This window comes from Staurois parvus, unplaced genomic scaffold (assembly GCF_062004578.1).
Source record: "Staurois parvus isolate SC_StPar_1 unplaced genomic scaffold, SC_StPar_1.0 ptg000136l, whole genome shotgun sequence".
Taxonomy (NCBI): domain Eukaryota; kingdom Metazoa; phylum Chordata; class Amphibia; order Anura; family Ranidae; genus Staurois; species Staurois parvus.
The window spans coordinates 1509001-1536234 of record NW_028317932.1 but is presented as its reverse complement, the minus strand read 5'-3'; the positions used below and the strand labels follow the sequence as shown (position 1 = coordinate 1536234).

General features: G+C 39.5%; 1 protein-coding gene across 1 annotated transcript in view; it reads right to left on the bottom strand.

Annotated features, from left to right (window-relative positions):
- Positions 1 to 27234, bottom strand: part of XYLB (xylulokinase) — a 202066-nt gene that overhangs the window by 127841 nt on the left and 46991 nt on the right. The window contains exons 11-15 of the mRNA XM_089673122.1: positions 23577 to 23617; positions 16123 to 16238; positions 6129 to 6244; positions 3807 to 3880; positions 2325 to 2421 (exon numbers count right to left, since the gene is read on the bottom strand). Of these exons, the coding sequence (XP_089529248.1) occupies positions 2325 to 2421; positions 3807 to 3880; positions 6129 to 6244; positions 16123 to 16238; positions 23577 to 23617 (444 nt within the window). The remainder of the gene's footprint in view (positions 1 to 2324; positions 2422 to 3806; positions 3881 to 6128; positions 6245 to 16122; positions 16239 to 23576; positions 23618 to 27234) is intronic.

Sequence of the window (27234 nt, the reverse complement as noted above, 5' to 3'; positions counted from 1 at the left end):
AGTTGTGCTACAGTGCTTATATCCTAACAAGAAATATGCATAATGGAGAAGACAGAGAGAGACAGAGAGGTGAGCTCGTCAGTTGTCCAGTCACTGGCTGGGAGCACGACAATATCTAGTTTTCACGCTACTGTTCCATTTTTTTTTTTCATTAAAGCAATGATCAATAACTAGATCATTTGTAAACCATTACAATGCAGTGGTTGAAGAACACCGTAACAGAGAAAGTTGCAGAGGACAATCGGCCATAATGGAAAGAGACAGTTGTGGCATGCTGGAGAAACATAAAGGCAGCAACAACAGAAAATTAAACACGCATTCCTATTAGCGAAAGAAGCACACAGTCTGATCATTTGTACAACTGTACATTACAAGCATTGTATCCCTGACTGTATTAGAATCCGTTTATGTTTATATATGTGTGATCAGTTTATCACAGTAATAATATAACTAATGTGTATTTAAAAAAAAAATCTTTCTAGTTTGTAATTATATACCTAGGGTTAGCCATACATACTCATTATATATGCTGGCTGTACTTCCTATTTAGCAGTGTTGCACAGTGATTGAATTTTAATGTTCCTCTTTCTCAGCGCTCATCTACAATTCTGCAAACAATTTGCACAAATTTGGGGAATTTTTCACACCTTTGCATTTCTGTAATGTGCATGAAAACCAAAGACACACCACACAAGAAATGGGAAGTACAAGGTATGAGGTGTGACAATTTAATTCCCGGAATGTCGGCGATGTAGTACTATGGTGGTGATTCACACAACCATTCGCACTGGAGCATGTTTTGACATGTTCACAGACCAGTTAACTCAGTCTTTATGGAGTAGCAAAAAAAAACAAAACATGTGAACGTTGTGCTGTTGGCGGAAAATGAGTGACAGGAATCTGGAGCAGCAGATGAACATCAAATCTTATGTGAAATTTGGTAAAAGTGCAAGTGAAACTTTAGCTCTGTTACAACAGGATTATGGTGAACACTACATGAAGAAACCAAGTGTTCCTGAATGGCATAGGCGGTCTAAGGAGCGGTGGGAAGATGTCCACGATAATGCAAAAAGTGGGCAACCAAAAACACAAAGGATGGAGGCAAATGTGGACAGAGTATGAACCGAATCTGTTTGAGGAAAAGACTCCGAAGGAACTCTGGCCTGACAAGTGGATTCTCCATCACGACAATGCTCCTGCACATGATGCTTTAAGTCACAGGTGTCAAACTGGTGGCCCTCCAGCTGTTGCGGAACTACAAGTCCCATTAGGCATTTAAGGCTGACAGTTACAAGCATGATTCCCACAGGCAGAGGCATGATGGGACTTGTAGTTCCGCAACAGCTAGAAGGCTGTCAGTTTGACACCCCTGCTTTAAGTGTTTGCGAGTTCCTGAGCCAGAAATCTATTCTGAAAGTTGACCAACCACCTTTTTCCCCGGACTTAGAACCCTGCAACTTTTAGCTGTTTCCAGAATTTAAAAAAATGCCTTAAAAGGACATAGGTTTGATGAAATTCCAGACATCCTGCGTAGCATTCTGGAAAACAAATTCCAGGAATGTTTCCAGCAGTGTTGTCTAGAAAAGTGCGTTGCTTCTCAAGGGGACTACTTTGAAGGTGGCAACAGCCGCTTGTGTATAGGTGAGCAAATATTTTTTTTTACAGTCCATTATAGGAATTAAATTGTCACACATCATTTATGTGAATTGCCATTCATGAAGGCACCCCAGTGTAAATACACAATAAACCTGAATGCACCTGCCTCATATTGCACCACAACGCATAAATGTACGTTGTAGTTCACTGAGTTGGCCAAATTTGAGCAGGTGCATTTTTTTGGTGTGTTTAGACTCATTTGGAGCCCGTATAAAATTGAATGGGCTGCCTCAACGAAACACACACATTACATTAGGTACACACAGTCTACATTAGGTGACTTGTGTGCCACTGATGTTTCTAGATCTCAGTGAATTATGAGGCTACATTCTTTTAGACTGACCACACAAAGGATGTTTTCTCTTATCAGAAAACTAATTAAACACTGCAAGTGATAAACAAAATGACCTAATTAAGTAATGGGTACTAAATCTTAAAAGCCGTAAATCATAGCAAGGGGTCCTGGTGTGACTAGCAATGTGAATTTTAATTGATTGCTATGGGATACTGCACTTAATAATTAGCATTTTTTTTAATAAAACCTTTACAGCCATCTCAGTTCATGTCTGGTTGTCATTAGATATTCGTTGCCTCCACATAACAGTTCCTGGCATGCCTTTATAAATGGCAGTTGGCTAAATAGAAGTAAATAGAAGCAATTGACTTACTTATTTTATACCCAAGTCGCTCTGCATAGATCCTCTTAGCCATGAACTGTCCCTCGATAAGAGCTCGGATTTCCACATCATATGGGAATTCTGACACCTAAAAAAATTTAGTAACAAGTAATCTTCTCAATCATACAGCAATCCCTGATACTTGACTAATGAACTGAAAATAGTTACAGGAATTTGCCTAGAGCAGAATAAACTTTCAAAACAGTCTACACTAGGGCTGTCCATTGTTACTACTCAGAGATCTTCAGTTTCACAGCACTCGGTGCACACATATGCAGATTGGATGTAGTTTGAACCGCATCCAATCCACATGACATGTGAAATAACATTGCTTTCCACGGTGCCTGTTCACAAATATCTGGTGCACTGGGAGTGCGGATTCAGTGCGGATTGAAAAAGAGTCCTGTCCGATTTCTGAGCAGTGCAGCCCAGTGCAGGTGCAGATTACAGGTTCATTGACTTCTGTGGAAACCGCTTCTAAACCACACATGTCATGAGTTTGTGAACACAATTTCAGGCCAGTTTTCTCTTTTGAAATCCTGCCCTGAACCGGACTTGAACCGCTGATTGAATGCTTTTTAATTCGCTTTTTAATTCGAACTGAAACCGGAACTGTCAAGCAGCACTGTACATATGTGAATTGGAATTTTTAAACCATAGCAAGACCTGCTGTATCTATTAGTTATTAACATGATCAATAGATTAATGTATGATCTTTCCAATGTTCTACAGCAACAGAAATATCACAAATAGGAGGCAACACAGGTGGAAATGGTGACTTCAGCTATAGGAACACCTAGGAGCCCGTGGGTGAGTTATCTTTACACTATTGCTCAAGGAAGTCACAAATAGGATATTCATTTTTTCATGGACACAGTACTATAAAGTTTGTCAACAATGTGTCCAAAATGGATGTGTTCTATCAGTGAAATTGGGACATTTGTTTCAGGCGTCAAGTTTCAAGTTTCAGGCCTCAAACAGAGGACTTTAGTACAAAAATGATAATAGCTGGTCATCAACAGAAGGAAAAGGTGATCTAAAAGCAGTAAATTTATTTTCCAGGTGGAGTACCATGAACCATGGCTGCTTTAGGAATTGCGGTACCAACAGAAGGTCACATTTATTCCGTAGCTAAATTAAAATATCTATCCGTAACTAACAAAATTTGAATTTTGACTCCAGGCTTGTGTCTTCTTAGATCTTATAGAGCACCCCCAGACCCCAGAAAAATGGAACACTGAGATGAATAAACAGCAAGCAGTGCCTGTGGTCTCTGACCTGAGCCTTTCCCACCCCCATCCCACCTCGCTGTTAGCTCATCATTATTCTGAGGTCTAAGGGTGCTTATTATTGAAATGTCAAAAGGCACATGCAGCAACCAGGAGGTGCCAGCTACAGTATGAAAGTCTATTGGATATTTTTATATAGTCACAGATCCACTTTCCTGCTCCTTTATTTTACAGTACGACCTACCTTCTGGTTTTCTCCATTAAACCTGTGAACACCAACTGCACGTGGAGTAATTTCCATAACGTCAAAATAAAGGCCTAAGAAGGAAATGGTAATATAATTACATCCATTAACCTTTTTTCATTGAAAGAACGGTTAGATATTCACATCTATTTATCTATCTTAAAGCAATTCTGTCAATGCCCCATACAATTTCCCAAAAGCACAATCCTGCAAAAGAAGCGATATCAGATGGATTCAATAATATAACTGAGAGTCTTCACATGATAAATAATTATCTAATCATGTGCACAGTGAATTCCTGTTCACTTTGAATACTGAACCATGTGCAAATGAAATAAGTAAACAGGAATTTGCTTTTCACGTGTCTGGGTGACTGAAGGTAATGTTCACACAATTTATTGTGTGAAGATTCTCAACACCTTTAGTAAACCAGCCTTAATACACTTAGATCTCCAGCGGCATGTGTCTCCTTTTATTGCTCCATTGAAGCCTTTGTCAGACCCCTCAACATCCAACATTTCTAGAAATGTCAGATTCCTATGCCCCTTTTTGTGTGCTGTGATTCCATCTGCTAACCACTGCACCACTACAATGAAGTAGTCAGAGCAGAAATCTTAATCCCCCCTCCCCCCCATTATCAATCTAACTAAATGAATATGATCTATGTAGTGAAACTAGCAATATAAGTACTTATCTGCCTCCTCCTCACATAGTTTCCAAAGTCTCTGAGCTTTCTTCCCAACGCAGGATAGAAAAGCGCACCACTATTTTATTAAAAATAAAAGTAATTGGTGGTGGACTAAGGCTCCATGTACACAAGCCTACCCTGACCGCCGGCCGTGGGAAAATGCAAATCGCAGCAAAACCACGTCAATCTGCGGCAACCGCGGTACTGCAGTTTTGCCGCGGTTTGCATTTTCCTGCAGTCAGTGGTCAAAATGTTCCTATCCTGAACGCGATTCTTTCACGTTCAGGAGAGGGAGGTTTAACCTCACCTAAAACGCGGCAGCTCCTAAACTATGCTAACAGCAGGGGCGGACTGACCATTTGGAAACTCAGGCACTGCCCGACGGCCCGGGGTCACTAGGGGGCCCCATGAGATGCCCCTGGTACCTTTTTCATAGGCTTTTTTGAGTTTGGGCAAGGACACAGGGGCCCCATGATCCCCTACTGCCCGGGGGCCCCATGAGTTGTCAGTCCGCCCCTGGCTAAAAGCCTATGTGTACATGGACACATAGGCTTTTATGGAGTTGAATTTAGGAGCAAAAGCCAAAAGCTCCTTACTCAAGTTGAGGAGCTGTTCGTGGACATGGGGTCTTATTATCTGCTGGCTCACAGAAGACAACATGTACCGTACATTACCTTACACTCATCACCCTCCTCCTCAAAAAATTCCTCACAAGATCTTGAGGGGGGAGACCTTTTTTTTCCATTTTTGCCATATTGGTGTAATGTCATACAGAGCATGTGCGAGATGGGGCACATGCCATCATCGGTAAGCCGATGATTGGATGAGTTGGATATCATGCCATCACCACACTGCCTCTTCACCTCATGCAATTGGAGAATGCTATTCATTCACTGAGAAAATTCAAAATGTTCTTTGAACGGCGCCTGTGCCAAGCAAGCAACCTATTGTGTTCACTAGGCAGCAGGGCTTGGAAGTTGATGGAGATCACTGTAGTAGCAGTAACTATCTTCAATCTGGATCCCACAGGTATGGCACACACATACTTACCTTAGTCTGGTAGCTGGACCAACGTAACGATGTAACAAAAAATGCCATACCTAAACTTCAGCTTTCATTTATCTTAGTGGAACAATCAATTACCAAGGATGCTGATTGAACAAAATGACATACAGAGAGCCACTAGAAATCTGCAAAATTGTATATGAAATCATGAAAAAGAGCAGAGCAAGCAAATATAAATATGAAAGGCACATAAAAATGATCATATGAAATATGATCATGAAAAATATCTGAGATAAGCTAGATAGACAGACAGACAGACAGACAGACAGACAGACAGACAGATAGATACAGTAGATAGATAGATAGATAGATAGATAGATAGATAGATAGATAGATAGATAGATAGATAGATAGATATTCATTTTGAAAAACTGATAGAGAGATATAATGGCTAAAAAATAATAAAGTTTTAAAGAAACACCTGTAATCTACTGTATGTTTCATGATTTTATAATATATTCTCCATAAAGCTCTGCTTACTTTTGAATGCAGTTCTTGTACACGGTTTCAATTCTATATCAGCCTGGCTGAACCAAGCGGCATGCACCAAAATTGTCATCCTTACCTACCTAAACAGCCATTGTTTCCAGGGTGGGTGGATCTCAGCACTTTAGCAAACTCTTCCCAGGAGCCGGCTGAACACTTGTCTCTGATTTTCTCTCTCGTGAGGGAGCCGTTTTTAAAACTAAGAAGCAAAGAGAGACCATTAAGACCGTATAAAACTGTTCTGTCCCGTGAATCTCATCACTTGTAATGAAATGTTGACCTCTCTGTGCCTCCAAATCAAACCCGTTTCTAAAACTGCACCTGTCTCTAGAGACCGATAAACACAGGAGCTGTAACTGAGATGTGGTGATAGTAATGCACAAATGATTCGATCGTGCCAGATGATCCACTGAAAACAGGACAATCGTCTAAGGATTAAATTCATCCCTACCTGGATTTATGGCCTTATTAATGCTTACTGTGAATCATATTTATTGCCTTTGTCAAATTTAGAGTTCTTCACAAACTAAACGCAATATGGAAATGCTTAGCAAAAACAGAAGCAGTTCATATCACAGTGAGGCATGTTTGTGCTGAACAAAAGCTATTCAGGTCACTATGCTGTTTCATAAAGCTGAAATTCAAGAAGGCAATTAAATGCACTGTTGAAAAATAATTACTATTTTTTTTATTTGCCAAAGGATTTTGTGTAGCTAGTTGTTGATCCAGCCCCCTGCTACACTGCATATCTAGACTCAAGATTTCCACTGCCAATGCACTGATAGGACACGGACATCCCCACAGCCTGCTGATTGGACAGTGAAGGAATAGCACACTCTGATGGGTTATGGCTCTGCTATCCAATCAACAGTTCACTGTCAGCACATGTGTACTGAGCAAAGCCTGATTGGCTATTCCAAATGCTATTACAAGAGACAAATTGAGGTACATGCCATTTAAAAATGTATTTCACTGGGACTACAGGCCAAACCTTTTTTTTAGTTTTGAATAGAGGAGAATGATTAGAACTCAACATATCAGTTTTAGATGGCTACCTGTGTCTTTGGGGGAATTTCCCAGTGACATAACAAAGAAGAAACTGTACGGCAAGCACAAAGAAAGGACCACCATTTAGTTCTGTACTCCTTAAAAAATAAACATTTTTAATGCAGCTAGTACACGTGCCTGAATGTGGCATATTATACAGAATATAGAACAAAGAATGAGAGGGGTAGAAGCAACATTGTGAGGCTGACTTACTAAAACTGGAGAGTGCAAAATCTGGTGCAGCTCTGCACAGAAACCAACCAGCCTCCAGGTTTTATTGCCAAAGCTAATTGAACGAGCTAAAGTTAGAAGCTGATTGGCTACCATGCACAGCTGCACAAGAGTTTGCACTCTCCAGTTTTAGTAAATCAATCCCTGTGAGCCAACCAATTTCTATTGCACAGTGCTGTCAATCTAACACATGGAGCTTGCTGACAGGTGGACAGAGCAGAATGAGTTCCTTTTTATTTTGGTGATCCTCCATCATTTTCCCCATCACTAGTCCATGGGCAGGACATTGACCAAGTTGTAATGCTTAAGTACAATGAGGTCACTGACCTGGTGTTGCTGTCTGACAGAGGTATGAGGATCACAACACAGACTAAACACAATTACAAATGTTTTGGTAAGCAAAATAGTTCACAAATGTCCATTTCAATGTTGTATTTACCTGCTTGCTTTAACTTTCACACAAGCAGTAAGAGTAAATTGCTAGAGCTATTGGATCGTTATATAATGGTTGAAAAAATATATAAAGCATGCTATATAATAATAAGAATACCAAGTATATAACATGCTATATTATAATAATAATAATGCAATGGTTTATCTTTCTGTGTATAATTTTTCAGTCTTTCCTCATCATCGTTTACCCGCAGCAAATATAATTTAGCTATTTGCTTAGAGTTTAATTTTAAAGACATCTAGTTGAATTTGGCAATCCTTAAATAATCTCATCAATGCCTGGTAATATTCTAAAAACCTATAATTTTAACAAATGCTGTGCTGTCTCTTTAGCTAACCCGTAGCACTCTGAGAATCCTTGGTTGTGTATTAAGTGGTTATTTACATGAGGAAAGACAGTAATGCTTATCACATATGCATGTTATGCTTACTATTAGTAGTTGTTGGAAGTGTTGCACAGCAATAGTTCTTTAGTGTTCCTCTTTTCCCAAAGCATATCTAGGTTTGTGCTCCAACCCAAAATGATTTCTACAATACTGTATATACTATATTGTATAGACAAAAGTATTTTTAGGTTGCTTAACCTTCCACCTCCCCCTTTACTAATATTTATAACATAAAAGCAGGGGAGAAGTCAGATAGGGGCTGACAACATGGCTTGCTGTTTCAGTGCAGCAGAGGCAGTGATAATAGCTAACTACAGTAAATAAGGAGCACACTATTTCTGGCATGATTAACAGGTAATTTTCTGTACTTTCAGCATTTTTAATGGGATAAAACACAGGGAAAAGTACATAGAGTACATTGCAGAGATGTGCTGAATATGTTTTTTTTTTCTTTTGCTTGTTTTATTTAATTTATGTTAGTGCAGTAATCAATTAACAAGGATGCTGATTGCAACAGTATAACACACAGAGAGCCACTAGAAAGCTACAAAATTGTATATGAAATACGATCATGAATAAGAGCAGACCAAGCAAACATAAATCTGAAAGGCACATAAAAATTAGGTGGAGATAAATATGCAATATTAACACGCATTCTATATTCTCGCTGAAGATAAAATATAATCTGGTTTAAAGACAACAAGTTTAGTACTGCAGTGCTCATTGACACTTTTATTCTTTGGACTGTCTGCAATTTTCAGGTGTTTGACAGTTCCCACCTTCTTCAAGTAGAAGGTACTTTACGAATCCACAAAAAGCTTTGCTGAATACTGCAGTATGTTATCCTGAGACATTATGTACATTCTGTAAAGGAGAATTCAGATCTAATTTAAACAATTACATTGTTTTAAAATTAGAGCTGATGAAACACAACTAATTAACCTCTTTTCCTCACATTTTTGCCCTCCTGAATATTTTGTTCATTTGCCCACATTGTCCACTACATCATGCTTTTGGAAAATTCAGCTTACACAGTGAAAATCATTCAAAGCCTGTCAGAGCATACACTGTACCATATTTTTTTTTTGGTTCAAACCATCAGCTGATACTTATTGAGGAGGAGGCATGACCACAAATAAAGTTCACACATTCAAAGTTTTCTCCGTGTGACAAGCTAGGTTTTTTTTGAGCATGATAAATTACTATAATAACCACTGTAGCAGGCAATTTGTATTAAGGAATGCAAGGCTAAAGAACACTTTAAAGGAACTATATAGTGGTTTTACATTATTATGGCCAAAACACAAAAAATACAAATTTAAGAAGGCTTTTTCATTCTTTTTTTAACTCAGGAAAATTTGAAATACTGCATATGAATATTCTGTATTTTCATTTTTATTCCAGCAGGTGCATTTCTTTACACAGCAAAATGGTTCCAGCCATAACTGAATACATCACAGCAGAGGCATATCCCCTCCTTCCTGCTGTGCACAAACTGCTCCCTACAAAGTTTCAATTAGAAAGAGAGGGTCTGAAAGTAAACAGCTCCTGCTCTGTGTCATGGGTGAACCCTGCATTAAACGTTTACTGGTAAAACAAATATTTTAGATTTATATATATATATATATATATATATACATATATATAAAATGGGGCAGTGACTCATCACCATGAGATGTCTCTGACAGTTGAAATAGAAAATATGCATGAAAGTAGATCATTGCTGTGCTCTTTAGCTAACCTATAGCACCCCGGGAATCCTTGGTTATGTATTAAGTTTATATATTTACATCAGTTTAAAAATGTATGAATTTAAAATGGTATTAAACCTAAAACAAAAAATGTAATACAGTATATTGCAGCTTACCAATTCTTAGATATGGTAGCTGCATTAGTTTTCTCTTTTTAGGTTTGTTTCCCTCTGTTTTCACCTGGTGACAGGAACAATTACACAACTCCTATATTATATTACTCCAATATTACAGTGCCCCCACTCTGCATAAAGGAGCACAAGGGCACCTTTGGACAGCAGCATTGTCAGTCTATGGGGGTAGGGAAGTGTTAAGTATACTAGCAGATTTTGATACACTTACAATTTTAGGCCACACTCCAGCTCAAACTGCAGTTACACAAGCACTTACAGCAACATTTTGTTTTTCTTTTGGGAGAAAGGTCTTTTATGAATAAATAAAAGCTGATTATTGTAAGTAAGTGGTAAATGGTTTATCTTTAAGTGATTGTGAATGTGAAGATTTTATTTAAAAAAAAATAGCAAACATGTCATACTTACCTGCTCTGTGCAATGGTTTTGCACAGAGCAGCCCCAATCCTCCTCTTCTCAGGTCCCTCGCCAATGCTCCCGGCTCCTCACCTGCAGAGTGCCCCTATAGCAAGCTGCTTACTCTGGGGGCACTCATGCATGCTCGCTTCCAAGCCAGCAAAAAGCGTGGCTTAGCCCTGCCCTTCACTCCCTCCTCTCTGGCTGTGATTAAAAGCAACGGGAGCCAATGAAGAGGCAGAGAGACAAAAGAGCCTCTGCTCTTGTTCACATTGCTAGATTGAGATCAGGCTCAGGTAAGTATTGGGGGCTGGGAGGGCGCTATATGCAGAAGATTTTTTTTTACCTTCATGCATAGAATACATGAAGGTAAAACATCTTCTGCCTTTATAATCACTTTAACCCTGTAACTGCTTCATCTGCAGGACAGCTTGTTCTGTTCAAAAGCAACAGACTTACTAGCCAGACCACCAGATAAAAATAAAGGAAAGAAAGCCTAAAAAATAAAACTAATGCAGCTACCACATCTAAAAATTGGTAAACTGCAAAATATAAAATTGTTGCTTTTGGGTTTGTTACTGCTTTAAAAATATTAAATAAAAATGAGAGTGATGTCATATCACAAGACTGAATGAAGGTATTACAAACGTTTTGGCAGGTTAAACAGTTCCAAAACTGTGCATGCCCAAAGATCAGCGTTAAATGCAGTAAATGATGATGATATATAAAGTGAGGACACCTATAGGAATGAATAAGATTTTACCCATCAATGATTGATAGTAAACAAAACAAGGTAATTGCTGCCTGATTGCTACAGATTGCTACACCTTGGACATTGCCTTTTATCTTATTAAATAAGCTGAATGAAGTCTAAAGAAAAGGACATGAAACATATGTATGTGGATGTATAACTGTTGTGAAATGTAACATAAGCATCATCCTCATTATTAACTTTGAATTCAAATGAGACATAATGAAAATGATATGCTGCTTTTCAAGTGATTATAGTGCCAGCTTACTAACTTTATTGATGCTTCTGCATAGTAATCAATAATTTATTAATTAGAATAATAGCAGCCACATGGTGATATGCATCTGCACATTATCCAATATGCAGCACATAATACACACCGTCAAGACATGGTATTAAACTGTCACTGCTTTAAAAGGAAATTATAGTCTATTTTCAGCAACTAGGCATTTTGAGTAATAGTTGTAAAGTTTATTTTAACGCTATGTTTATACATAAAATTAAAGCTAATGGTTAACCTGCCTATATTTTGCCTCCCATTAACATACTAATGAAATGTCCTAAATAAAATCTATCCATTTTCATTGCATAATTTATTTTGGGCCCAGTGATTTTATCACTGGGTCTCTGTGCTTCTCTTTTCAATGCAGGTAGATCATGGCTGGTGGGAGGGACAAGCAGGGGGCTGTACATAGCTTTCTGAAAACATTACAGCACCCTGCCTAAGTTCTCCTGTGAAAAGCCCTCAAACGTCTCTGTGGTAGATTTGCCCAGTTTCATGCAGATATTTACATTTGCTCTTTGTTTTATCTTGCTGTTCATAAAGAAATAACTGACGTGGTAACGCACGTGGTCATAATAGCAGCAGTTGCACAGCTCCCGATGTACACAGGACAATGTCTTTTGGCACACTGGCTTATGAAGGTCAGTGCTCCCTGTGACTGTGCATGCAGCCTTGTGCTGCCATCTACTGGTGTGTTACAAAACTAGTCTCTAAACTTTTTGATAGCACCTTGTATACATATCAATAACTCCCTTGTATTTTCACCTGCATAAGATGCACATTGATCATGTAGTTTCATGGTATCATTTGTGTGGGCTGCATGCACAGCCTATTCTACAGTGAATCTTCACATTCCTTTGTCGGTAGGTTCTGCTTGTTTTCAAACATGAAGCATGCCACATGGCACTGCACGGGTTAATGCATGACCTCTCTCTGTAGTCTAAGAATGGGCCCTTCCTAAAGGCACTACTAAGTTCTAAATATCCTTAAATTTCAGAAGGCACACTACACTTTTGGTTTTGGTTTTCAATGTTCCAATTATACTCTAATTTTGTCTTTGCCATACTTTGCCATATTATTTTGCACATATTCCTGAAATCTGATCTCTCACTTCATTTGTCTTTAGAAGTTTGATAACTTGCCAATTGTAATACATTCATTCTGTGCATGCTAAATAGCAGAGACCTTGCCTTAGCTATTCCATTGGCTGTCTGCACTCACCGGCCACTTTATTAGGTACACCTTGCTAGTATCGGGTTGGACTCCCTTTTGCCTTCAGAACTACCTTAATTCATAGATAGATTCAGCAAGGTGTTGGAAACATTCCTCAAAGATTTTGGTCCATATTAACATGAGTTATTGTTGCCTTTCTATCATCTCAAACCAATCTGCTCATTCTCCTCTGCAGATTTGTCAGCTGCACATCCATGATGCGAATCTTCCATTCCACCACATCCCAAAGGTGCTCTGTTGGATTGAGAACTGGTGACTGTAGAGGCCATTGGAGTATAGTGAACGCATTGTCATGTTCAAGAACTCAGTTTGAGATGATCTGAGCTCTGTGACATGGTGCAATATTCTGCTGGAAGTAGCCATCAGAAGATGGGTACATTGTAGTCATAAAAAGGATGGACATGGTCAGCAACAATGACCAGGTGGCATTTAAATGATGCTCAATTGGTACTAAGGGGCCCAAAGTGTGCCAAGAAAAAATCCCCCACACCATTACACCACAACCAGCAGCCTGAACCATTGATACAAAGCAGGATGGATCCATGCTTTAATGTTGCTTATGCCAAATTCTGACCCTACCATCTGAATGTCATAGCTGAAACGAGACTCATCAGACCATGTGACATTTTTCCAATCTTCTATTGTCCATATTTGGTGAGCCTGTGCAACTTGTAGCCTCTGTTTCCTTTTCTTAGTTGACAGGAGTGGCACCTGGACTCTGCTGCTGTAGCCCATCTGCTTCAAGGTTCGACGTGTTGTGCATTCAGAGATGTTATTTGGGATACCTTGGTTGTAACAAGTGGTTATTTGAGTTACTGTTGCCTTTCTATCGTCTCAAACCAGTCTGCCCATTCTCCTCTGACCACTGACATCCAGACAGCATTTTCGTTCACATAACTGGACATGTTCTCTTCTTTGGACCAATTTCTGTAAACCTTAGAGATGGTTGTGCGTGAAAATCCAAGTAGATTAGCAGTTTTTGAAACACGCGGACCAGCCCGTCTTGCAGCAACAACCACGCCACGTTCAAAGTCACTTAAATCCCCCTTTCTTCCCCATTTTGATGCTCTGTTTGAACTTCAACAAATCGTCTTCACTATATCTAGATGTCTAAATGAAGTTGTTGCTGGCATGTGATTGGCTGATTAGCAATTTGTGTTACCAAGGAATTGAACAGGTGTACCATTTGATCCTGTTTTCTCTGCTCCTCCTCTTGTTCAAATGTTCTCCTGATAAGACAGACTGAACCCGAAGCCACATGTACATTCTCAGTTCAGTGTATATTGCTGGAGAGGTTTTTTTCGGGGGGGGGAGAGTGCATGTGATCAGCACAGGGCCAATCAGCACTGTCCAGACAGAGGGTCATGGGTTTTGCATCCTCCTAGAGCAGAAAGAAAACTCCTACTACAAGCTTTAACCAGTGCTCTACTGAAGTCACAAGACTGCTCTAACTGCTGATGAGAAAAGGTATTTAGCAGTTTATATTTACTAAAATAATTGCATTTCCATGTTCTGTGTACTGTGGGAGACCAGATATAGTGAATGTTGAGGGATTGTATCCATTACTGTGTCAGCTGCCTTTCATGTATTATTTATTCTGCGAGCAAAGATTTATTTTGATTTTGAATATGTAGTGCTTACCCCTGGAAGGGCTGCTGAGAATGTACCCAGGTCTCTCATAATAGCACATTAACTGCCAGTCAGACAAGCACACCAACAAGTCCAGGGGATGTCCCTTTAGTATTTATTGCTGAAGAACTTCAAAAGGAGAGGGGTTTAGGGTCAGAGGATACTCCAAAACGATCAATAGCAATAATGGGAGGCAACTAATAGTCCACAGCAAGGTCTTTGCTCACAGTGTCCAAGGAGCTGTCTGCCACGCAGTATCTGCAGGGTAGAACCTCAGTGAGGGAGATAACAAGATTCTCCTCCAGACCAGGACTTCAGTACAGCACCCTCCAGCAAACACCCATTGGTAATCTTCTCCAGGCTCTCAGCCCAGCAGCCCAGGTTTAGACTGCAATTTCTTGTCTCAGTAAAGCTGCCTCCAGAGGCAACAGTCCAAAGAGAACAGGAACCCTCCCTTGAGGGAAAAGAATACTCTGGCACGGCTTCCCAAACATTTATCATCTCCCCAGCCACATTCTGGACATCGCACTCCAGGGATTGGCTGGGGCATAAATAATCACACTGATCATTTGACTCTCCCTGCCCTATACTCTGAAAACTTCTTTTAGAGGCAGGTGGGAGGAATCAAACCCTCAGCTCTGAATAGACCAAAACAATCAATTCCTGCTCCACTCACTACAATGACACAGACTAGCTTTAACCTAGCAGTCTAACTAGAAGAGGGTGTTACAAATGTTTGTTTAAAGCATATTCTAGTGCTTTTCAGGTGAGAGATAAACAGTAATTAGATCTAACACAGACACAAGCAGGCAGGACAATGAAGGGATAAAATGTGTTTCATCACATTAGCACTCCCACGTTAGTGATGCAACACAGAGGAAATGGGGAGGTATGGACTGTATGATGTGTGACCTGGAACAAGAAGTTACCTGTTCCTTTAGCACACGGGTGTCAAACTGGTGGCCCTCCAGCTGTTACCAAACTACAAGTCCCATGAGGCATTGCAAGATTGACAGTTACAAGCATGACTCCCAAAGGTAGAGGCATGATGGGACTTGTAGTTTCGCAGCCACTGCAGGGCCGTCACCCCTGCTTTAAAGTATATCTAAGGCAGTGCCAAATTTGAATTTGTAACGGTTGTGAGAACTTTTTGTACCACACAGTAAAAAGAATGTAAAAAGTTGAATGACTATGTTTACGCAAGTAGACCACAAAGTAGACCACAAAGTAGACCAATAAAAGTCACAAACTGCTGCTTTCTCACAACCTGTATCCTGGTACTCGTCTTGTATGCCATACCTTTTAAGTAACCCCTTTGCGCCGGCGCCTCCCAGCCCTTTAAGAGTTTCAGAAGCCGGGAAGCGGGTGGGGTTTTAGGGTCATGTGACCGCCGTGATTCGCCGTCACGGCGGTTATATGATTGGAAAAGGTCCCGATCACAAGGGGAGATTGGGACCTTTCCGTGAGTAACGGACATATGTAATGGGAGCGCTCAGGGCACGCGTTCTCAGCACATATGTATTTTCTAAAGGCACCTAAATATGCGACCGCTCGGAGTCAAGGCCCAGACACTGAGCGGCCGCATTTTTGCGTGTGCTCGGCATCTAGGGGTTAATATAAAATACATCTAATTTTTTATGGTAAAATATTTCTTTTAGAGCTGGCGGACACTTTACAGAATCAGTAAGGAAGACATGAACCAGTTTCAGACTAATCAGCTATTTACTTCTGAAAGCATGCCATTACTTGTACATCCAATTAACCAATGTAGATGGTGTGTACTTACCATAGTAAAGCCATATAATCCTCAGGCTGTACTGGGTTGCAGAATATGTGTCCCTCCAGAGCAGGGGTGGGCTCTTGAATCCAAAGAAACAGAGTGTCACTTGTGCCAAGACTAACCTGTAGTAAGATAAGAATCTGGTTTGTAAGAGATAAAAAAGAAGAAGGATACTATGGGGTTTATTTACTAAAGCTGGTTCACTCAGTATCTTCTGCACTTTCTGCATGGAAACCAATCAGCTTCCAGGTTTTATTGCCAAAACTTAATTGAACAAGCTGAGGGTAGAAGTTGATTGGCTACCATGCACAGGTGCACCAGATTCTGATTGAACCAGCTTTAGTAAATCTCCCCCTATGTGTATGTGTGTGTTTATCTATATAAATGCAGAAGACTTTGTTTTTACATAAATGTATTTCGGACAGTCAGACTTCTATGACTAAGCCCCGTGGGTGGGGCAAATGCGTCAGAAGGCATGGCCAATGGAGCAATGCTGACTGATGCAATTGCCCACACTTATTTGCACCAGGCTGGGCGAGTGGAATCCTACATCTTCCACATGTATTTCGGACAGTGTTATGAATAATCAAAATCAAACAATGCATTCACATTTAAGAAAATACACCTTACTATTAACATTGCTTAGTATTAACTACTTGCCCTCCAGAGGATTTACCCCCCTTCCTGACCAGGCCATTTTTTGCGATACGGCGCTGCGTTACTTTAACTGACAATTGCGTGGTCATGCCATGCTGTATATAAATGAAATTTATGTCCTTTTTTCCCACAAATGGAGCTTTTTTTTGGTCTCTGTGTTTTGTTTTTTTTTTGCAGTATAAACAAAAAAAGACTGACAATTTTGAAAAAAAAAACCAATATTTTTGACTTTATGCTATAAAACATGTCCAATATAAAAATTTAAAAAATCTAATTTCTTCATAAATTTACATCAAAATGTATTCTGCTACATGTCTTTGCTAAAAAAAATCCCAATACGTGTAAATTAATTGGTTTACGTGAAAGTTATAGCGTCTACAAATGGTGTTATATATACTGGGATTTTTATTTTTTTTTATACTAGTAATGGCAGTAATCAGAGACTTATAGTGGGACTGCGGCGAGCATTCTGGCACTGGGTGGTAACCAAGTAACTACCACTGACATCCCCAAGGACACTAACACAGTGATCAGTGCTAATAAAAAGCACTGACACTGTACTAATGACACTGGGTAGGAGGGGTTAACATCTGGGGAGATCAAAGGGTTAACTGTGTGGTGTGTGTGTTTCACATTATGTGCTGTGTGCTGTTTTACAATGAAGCCATGCTGCTTTGTATTTCCCTGCTGTGCAGAGAAATACAAAGCAGCATGTCCTTGCTGACAGGAGAGAGACTTGTATTGTTTATACACAGGTCTCTCCCCGTCAGCTTTCCCTGACGATCACTGAGTGCTGGTGGGGAATCGCCAGTCGGGATACGGTGATTGACATCTCTAGCCTCCAAAGCAAATCACGTATATATACGTGGTTTTGCGAAGCCCTGTAGCAGTACTTCTACTATAGGGCGTAGGGCGGCGGGCAAGCAATTAAAGAGGTATTCAACCCAAAGCAAGCGTCTTAATTCTGAGATGTGATGGATGCATTAGTTTTTTTTTTAGGCTTTCTTTATTCTATTTTCACCTTGTGATTTGGCCAGTCAGTTGTTTATCAAAAGAACACACTCCCTTGCAAATGTATCAATTAAAGAGATTAGACAAACCATTTACCACTGACAGGGGTGCTTACAATGATCATCTTTTATTAATTTATGTAAAACCATTATCCCAAAAGGAAAAAAACTGCTGTAACTGCTTATAAAGTGTTAACTGGAGTTTGGCTTCAAATTTGTAGTGTATTTAAATCTGCTAGCACATCTAGCACTCCTCTCCCCGCAGACTGACAATGCTGTTGTCAAAATATGCCCCATGCTCCTTTATCCAGGAGGTGTTTTGTTGGCCAGATCACAAGGGGAAAACAAAGGGAAAAAAGCCTAAATAAGAAAACTAATGCAGCCACTACATCTAAGAATTTGTAACCTAAAATATATTAATCTTTAGGTTAGTTGTTCAATACCACTTTAAAGTATTTCACTTTTGAACTTTATAAACTTTTTACCAAAATATTAGCTTTAAAATAATGACACCAGAAACAGAATCACCAAAATATAATAACCCCAAAAGTTAGTTGTGCACTGCCAAAATGTGTGTTAAGTGGAAACAAAATAACATGAATACAAATAATCCAGCTTCTATCACCATTATTGTGTTCATTACAAATGTATATAATTAACAATAAAATAAAAAATGTGTTGTGCTGCTGAAAAGAAACCAATAAAAACAGAATTACTCCACATAAGTGTAATTACAAGTAAATCCACATTTATGGATGCAGTCTATGAACATGCAAGTGATAGTCCCAAAGTCACTTCCACTCAAAAAATGAGAAACGTTCAAAATACTGATCCTCCCACTGGTGAGTGAGTCCACTTTCCTGGTGCTGTAAAACTATTAATACATTAATGTGCATCACCACACTTTTGATATACGATAGACCCTCATCTTCAGGCATTGACCTATTGAATTAAAACAGGTCAATTAACGCGTTTTCCCTTCCTTGTGGGTCATATAAAGATGTCTCAGTGGTTCCCTTCTCTCTTCCACTGCCCATAAAAAGTATCTGTGTCTTTCAAATTCACTGTTCCGTGAATCACATGACTTCATCAGGGGTCTTGTCAGGAATGGACTCGCCAATGGTGGTGGGACTCACCTGCCTTGTGGGCTGCAGTACCAGGGCTGGCCAGCGGGTGCTCTCAACAACCAGAAGCTCACTCCTGCAATCAGCCATCACCTGAGGCTGATTGCAGGAGGTGTATTTAAGGAATGGCCAGACCTGCAGTCAGTGCCTTGGTGTTTGTTTCCCATGTGCCCTGTTTCCTGTATCCTGTCTCCTGCCTGCTCGACTCTCCTGCTTGACTCTGACTCTGATAGAACTCCACCTGCACTGACCCCGGCTATTCCTGACCATTCTTCTGCCTGCTCCCGTTGTACCTTTCTGCCTGATTGTTCCTGACCCAGCCTGCCTGACCACTCCACCTCTCCAGCCCTGACTGCACCTGTACCTATTAGTTTAAGGTTTGTTTTGTTTTGCACTGTGTTTGTTTATTTTGTGCAGCTCAAAATAAATATTATTATTATTTAATCATTTCTGAAGCCTGCTGTTTCCCTGTGTCAGTCTACACATCTCTGGTCATACCCAGATCCCTGACAGGTCTGATGAAGGAATCCCCTGATGAAGTCACACGATTTGTGACGATACGCATGGGGAGGAGCTGGAATGCCTGAGGTATTACAGGACGCTGAGCGCTATTATCTGGAGTTACTTTGGTTATGTGTTAAAGCAGGTTTTTATCATTTATATGTGAATTAATTTTTTAACAAACAAATTGGTGTTTTAATGTACTAAACTATGATGGCTTCTATTTGGCCTTGAGCTTCACCCTACAGAATTACAGCAGTGGTACAGCGAATTTGAAAGACACAGAAACCTTTTATGGGCAGTGGAAGAGAGAAGGGAATCCGGGACCATTGAGACACCATTATAGAACCCACAGGGATGGGGAAAAGCATTGCTTGACCTGTTATAATTCAAGAGGTCAATGCCTGAAGGCGAGGGCCCATCGTATATCACGAGTGTGGTGATGCACATTGATTTCATAAAAGTTTTACAGTACCAGGAAAGTGGCCTCACTCACCAGTAGGCACATCAATATTTTAAACTTTATTTGTTTTTGGAGTGGAAGTGATTTTTGCGGTATCATTTGCACGTTTATAGACTGCAAATACTTTATAAATGTGGATTTACTTGTGATTACACTTCTGTGGAATAAAGGTGTTACACTTTAAACATGGCATTATTTAGGAACGTATTTTCAGCAGCGCAACACATTTTTTATTTTATTTTTAAGAATCACCATAATGCAATTGCAGCTTTCTCTAATGGAAGTCTCCCCCTCGCTAGCCAAAAACATTGCAAAATTTCACTGGCTGGAGCAGAAGCAGAAGCAACGCCATAGGAATAGATGAGCTGTATTTTAGCAAATCTGTCACTAGCAAACTGTCACTGGTGACAGAATCACTAGTGTGACAAAGGCCTTAGTGTCCTCCTATTATGTAACCCACCAGTGCTTTTCACACAACCTTACATCCACAACTAATAGCTTAGACCAAGGAAAAATATAATGACATAGTGAGAGATATTGAAGAGAGATATTGAAGTATGAATTGAAGTATGAAGGTTTTAGAAAGGAAGAAGTGTGAACACCTCCATGTTGTGTGCCATGTATAAATACCTGACCACACACCTCTTCAGTGCTCACATCAGAAAAGTCAGACTGTATGCTTTTAAATTGATTAAAGTGAGTACAAAGGAGCCTAAAAAGTGGAACTGGAACTGAATGTTGTACCATTTTCCACTGTTTCTGTCATCCTGTGGAAGTCTCCACAGGGGGTGTCAGAGTACTTTCTCTGTTTCTTTGAAGATCCTTTAGTAATGAAAGAACTACAGAGAACCTAAAGCTCATTCCAGAATTTCAGCCATTTTGTAAAAAGTGAAGGCACACTATGAGTTAAATCCAAGAAGGTGCAAGACATTTCCTGGACTTCTCTGTTATTTATATCTGTGGTAGGTGTATTGCTGTGATGGAAAGACACTCTGGATCTGAGAGGAAAGAAGCTCAGAGAGCAGCTATGCCCACCCCTCCCCTCTGCTGCCCATTCACAGAAGCCTTTGTATTTTATGAATGTGTTCACATAATACCAAAGCCTCTGTGACTGGACAGGAGGAGGGGGTGGGTGGGCATAGTATCTGCAGTAAATCTCTTGTTGAAGAAACATCAAGGATCAGAATTGGGCTCCCGGAAATACAGTAATAGTTGTTTTCTGGGAGTGCCTTCACCTTTTACATAGGAGCTGAATTCCTGGAATTCAGCTCTGTAAAAATGTAACACATTCCTCTATCCATGAGTACAGCGTGAATGGACAAATCTCCAACTGCGGCTATTGCAATTTGCGCTGCTGGCCCTGCCAGCTGTCAAAATACCCAGACAGTGACTGCAACTGACTAGATGCCGCTGCTGTTTGGCCAAACATGTTCTGTCCTGTCAATCGAAGGATATGGGGCAGGAGCGGGCTGATAGGGTCACCTACATAGACAAGTTTTGGCTGATTCATCTGGACCAATGAACTGGATGAAATTCACACACTGTATGGCCAGCTTTAGTTTTGTTATGCACAGTGCTTACACAAATGTAATATACAGTAATGGAATGCATTATTTATTCTGTTACTTGAAAAACCCCATTTGAATGTAATAAAGTCTTTAAAAAGGTCATTAGAACTAAAAGACATAACCTTTGCCCATAAATCTATTTATTCTATAAAAAACTGTTACTGGAGGCACTACGCAAACAACAATAAAAAAAGTTGTGCGGAGGCGGAAGGAGATAAGTGCTGTGCCAGCTCCAGCAAGAGGTCATCTCTATATTCCACTTCAATAAGACAACAAATTCATTACTGTATTAAAGACCTATTATTTTACAGGCCTCCTTTTATTTGATTATTGTTAGGCATACCATTAGAAATATGACCTTTATTCTTTCTGTTATTATTCAAAAACGATGGATCCTTTAATAAGCAGAGCTGCACACTGGAAAGTCCACTTAATAGACCAGCCTCCTTCTCCTGTCACATATTGCAGCTTTACAGTTAAAAAACGAAAACTGTAGGGAAAAGATGTAAATATAGTTGCCTCTCCCCTGGCTTCCATGCTGCAGGGGATGACGTCATGCTGCTTCCCGGACAGTGCTGAGAATCTCGCAAGAAGATACTGCAACACAGGGCAGGAATGCTAGAATTGGGATACTTGGCATTCCCCAGGATCTTGCCAAAAGAAGGATGACGTCACCCTCACCTAAGTGCTGTGGGCAGAAGCTGTTGATAAGGTAAATATACTATCTAATTTTTTCACTACAAGTTTTTTTACCCAAATAACATAAGACTGTGAGATGTGTGCCAGGAGAGGAGACCCTAATATATTTACCAGTCTTTATGTGACAGTACAAGCGTCCCAATATATAAAGTGGATCTTGAATTTTTTACTACCCAAGTCTGCTTTAAAAAAACGTTCTTTCTTTTATAAATCTAAGTGTTTTAATCTGAAGTTTCTCAACACCAAACTGGATCCTCTGTCAATGTTGTGACCAACATTTTGAACCATTTTTTGGTTTGTTGTAAATAAATCCATTGATTGGATGTCGGTCAGCTGCTGATTTTCCAGTATGCACGTTCAACAGAAGCCGGTCATGAAGCCAGCTTCTTTCACAAAAGGAATTGTAGACACTGCACAAATGCCAAAAATTGACCGTTCCTGCTCAGCCAACCATTTTTGGCCCATGTGTACCCAGCTTTACTCATTAACCCTCAACCAATTCCCAATGGGGAAAAATTAGGGCATTCCTGTACTGTTGGAGCATGACCCCCATTAGAACCTAAAGTAAATCTTGCATTTTTACTTTACAGTCTGCTTTAAAAATAGTTTATTTTTTAAGTCTAAGTGTTTAAATCTGAAGTTTCTCAACACCACACGGAATCCTCTGTCTATGCTGTGCTGTCTATGTCGTGGCCAAAATGATGAACCATTTTTTTTCTAATAAAAACCCTCCATCTCCCCATCCTCCGTAACCCCCAACCTAATCTAAGCTTCAGACACACTCACCTAAATGCCACTGGCTTGATGCCGGTGGGGAAAAAATGGGGCCAATCCTGTACTGTTGGGAGTATGACCCCACTACAATCTAAAGGAGGTTACTGTGCAGGTAAGGACAGTAGCAGACAAGATTTCAGGTAAAAGGCTTTATCCACCAAAGAGGGCTGCCACCTCTGGGAAAAGGTAAATAAGCACCTAACTGGGGAGTTGAGACTTGATTTAGGTTAGCAGCCCCTGGGGCAGACTGAAGGACATTTTATCAAATATGAACTTGCTCTTTAAAGTAAACATTCTCAAAATTAAACAAAATAAAGTGTAAAACCAACAACACTTCAGCAAAAAAAAAAAAATAGAAGGTTTAAATCATAACAGTACTAAGCCATGAAATCTTTGGAAAATGTTTGTTCCAAAACAGCAACTTCGTTCTTGAGGATTGTAAATGTCTCTTGAGATGAAAAATTTGAAATAAAATCAAAATAAAAGGTATTACGAGAATAAACAATAGGGAGAAAAAAACATATTGATCTACAATTCCTATCTAGCTTATGCTCCAGGACCTGCTTAGCACAGCTTACTGCTAGGTGTATGGAATTTATAAGTGAATTTATGAAGTGTAACAGGCAGGCTCTACACATCTATTATTACCTGCTAAAATACTTACTGCTATGTCACCTTCTTCTAGTCTCATTCCAGCCAGAGATGCTAGGTAAAAAAAATAACTTTGTTAAATTCATCTAGACATATTTTATCAGATTTGATTACATAAAACCAGTGTTACAATGTAAACCTTAAAGTCACTAAACCCACAACAGTAAAATTGGTCTGCATATGCAGTAAAGCATGCTTGTTATACTCACTGTGGAACTTGAGGGGTTAATCCTCTGCATTGTGTAAAAAGGCCCTTTGATCCTGTTCTCTGCGCCTCCTCTTGTTCAAATTTCCACATCTTATCTCCTGATAAGACAGACTGAACCGTAGCCATTCTGCACATGCTCAGTTTAGTATTTTCTGCTAGAGAGGTTTTTTGTTTTCTTGGGAGAATGCATTTGATCAGCACAGGGCCAATCAGCACTATCCAGACAGCGGTCAGGAGTTTTGCAAGGCAAGGCACTCCCCTGCTCCTCCTTCCTCCCACCTCTCTTCCCCAAGCTCACAAACCAGCTGTAGTCACCACTGGAAAAGTGTAAAATGTTTTTTGTCCATGTCTTTGTTCACATGTGAATATTTTATAAATCACAGTCTATATAATTTTCATGTACTTCTTCGATCTGAAGTACCTGATTGATCCTGACAACTTTCTTCCCCATTCTAAACTAACCACACAAAGCACAGAAGCTGATCTGTGCTTGCGTGGTTAATTTTCATCCTTTGGCTGACCATTCAGAGATACAGGACAATTAAGAGTAAATACTCGTGAGCTACTATGGTGATGTAAACAAAAAAACTAACTACAGTATTTTCTGGCGTATAAGACTACTTTTTATACATAAAAATATACTCCAAAAATTGGGGGTCATCTTATACACGGGGTATAAAATGTGAACCTTGGGTTTGTTTGGGTCAAGCTGGCTGGATGTGTGGTAATTCTGTACATACAGTATACTGTGCTGAGCCAAGCTGGCTCAATACAAATGTCCCTATGACAGATTAATCTGTCAGCCCGCTGGATGTGCGGTATATACAGTATACTGCGCTGAGCCAAGTGGTTTCAAAATGTACCGGTGTGTCCCTACTGTAATCAGCCCACTGGATGCGTATAAGTACGGTAGCTGCGGCTACATACAGTATACGTTGGGCCAATCACGGCGAGTGATGTATTCTACTAATGAATACAAAGCCTGCTTGGATTGGCTGAGTCAGAGAGGTGGGCTGATGATGTCACAACCTCAGCCAATCCGAGCAGGCTTTGTATTCATTAGTAGAATACATCGCTCGCCATGATTGGCCCAGCGTATACTGTATGTAGCCTCAGCTACTGTACATACACACATCCAGTGGTCTGATTACCGTAGGGACATACCGGTATGTTTTGAAACAGCTTGGCTCAGTATACTGTATATACCGCACATCCAGCGGGCTGACAGATTAATCTGTCATAGGGACATTTGATTTGAGCCAGCTTGGTTCAGCGCGGTATACTGCATGTACATTACTGCACATCCAGCGGGCTGTATATATACTGTATACTGTATGTAGCCGATGCTACCGTGTTACCGCACATCCAGCGGTAACCATCTGATTTGGAATTTGATCCATATGATGACTGTCTTACAAATGTATCACAAGATGTCATTCATGAACTTATGTCAGAGGATGAAAATGAGGATTTTGAAGGATTTTAAGTACCGGTAAGTCATAACCCTTTCAATTAAAAAATCTGATTTTTTAAATGGTGTTGCCTCGGAAGGGGGGTAGTCTTATACAGCGAGTATAGCCCAAAACCTATGTTTTAACTGGAAATTTAGGGGGTCGTCTTATACACCCAGTTGCCTTATACGCCGGAAAATACGGTACTAAAAATAATATTATTAAAAATTATTAAAGTGGTGCATCAACACTAGTACACATACTCATAAAACTGTGTGAATTAGCAAATAAAAATGTATAAAATTGTGTCGCGCTCCACCCAAAATAAAAATATTATAAATGCTAGTCCGTTTATACCTTAAATTACTCCCACACAAACGTGTAAATTGATAATATGAATATAAATTTTCAATGAATAAACCCTATTTATCCAATCAAAAATACATATAATGATAATGGTGCAAGTGAGATAAACCAATCAAATGTAACATCAAATAGTGTGAAAAATGTGAAAAAATCCTCTTATGATGTAGTTGTGCTATCCCCACACTATAGCCCAACCATAAATTGTAGACAAAAAGAAAAAACCTCAGCGCCCAGGATTCTCTTATTAGACACACAATTCCCCGTGAGATGCTGCTGTACACAGGTGCAAAAACCAAAAAAACTTATATCAGTAAATACCAGCGCAAACCCACATAATAAATTGCATCACCCAACCTATTAGACAAACTAAAAAAACGTGACCACTTATATGTTAATGAAATAATAAAAAAAAATATATATAAATAAATACATAAATAAGTAAATAATTATTGAATTAATAAGTCCAGTGACAAAAAAATCCCAAAATAACAGTCCCGTGACAAAAATTGTAATTATACTGTAATTTTCATTGGATTCTTCCGTGCTTTTGATCCCTTCACCATCCACCAGTGCAAAAACCAACATTAACCGCACTCACCAGATATTAGTGAGTCACACGCCTTTCAGGAATATTAAGGGTTCCTGGACCCCCTTTACTATATATAGGACCTCCAAATAATACCTCCTTTCAGATCTGGGTACCTCTTCTGGTTACTCCTCTCACCGAATCCCCCAAGGAAAATCAGGAAGAAGAAAAAACCATAGCGTAATACCGTAGTGATTTCTCATCAAAAAAAATCTCTCCAGACCACTCACATTTTAGCAGGATATAACCCACATTTTATTTGAAACAACAACGATCTTTCTTTAAAAATGATCCTCTTTCCATGTACAGCGACTCTTGCATAAAAGACCCCACAGCCTAGTATACAGCAGGATGGCAGACCTCAGATGCAGACTCATTCACTATTCAAAAATGGCCCCTTGGAACGCACCGCTCGGCGTGCGTTCCACTCACCGGAATTGACGTCAGACGCCGGAACAGGCAACCGGAAGTGCGTCAACGCGTTTCGCCCCACCCACAGGGCGTTATCAAGACGCTCTTTTCCACTCCCAAGCCGTTTATAAAGCAGTGGGAGATCCCTCCCACTAATTACTCTGGACACAAACCTATCCATCACCGCCATCCCTCTGTATACCCATGTGGGGTCCCCTTACAACAGAAACAAATGCATTTAAATTAAAAAACATACTTTTATCCATAACCTTAGGTCTTCTACCCCAAAACATAAAGGTAAAAGCAGGGAATTACGATACATTAAACAACAAAATCTATATAGAAATAGGTATTAATAATTGAATTAAAATACAAAATAGAAAAAAAATTTTTATTAAAATATAAATAAAATTAAAATAAAAATAAAAATAAATAAATAAAAGTAAATAAAAATAAAAATAAATAATAAAAATAAATAAAAATAAAAATAAACATAAATAAAACAAAAATAAAAATAAATATAAAAATAAATATAAAAAATATAAATATAAATTCCCAAAATTATAAAAAATATTATAAAAATTCCTAATCATGAAAACGCACTTCGGACATTAACTATATTTTACCAATTGGACAAAAAGCAGTTTAT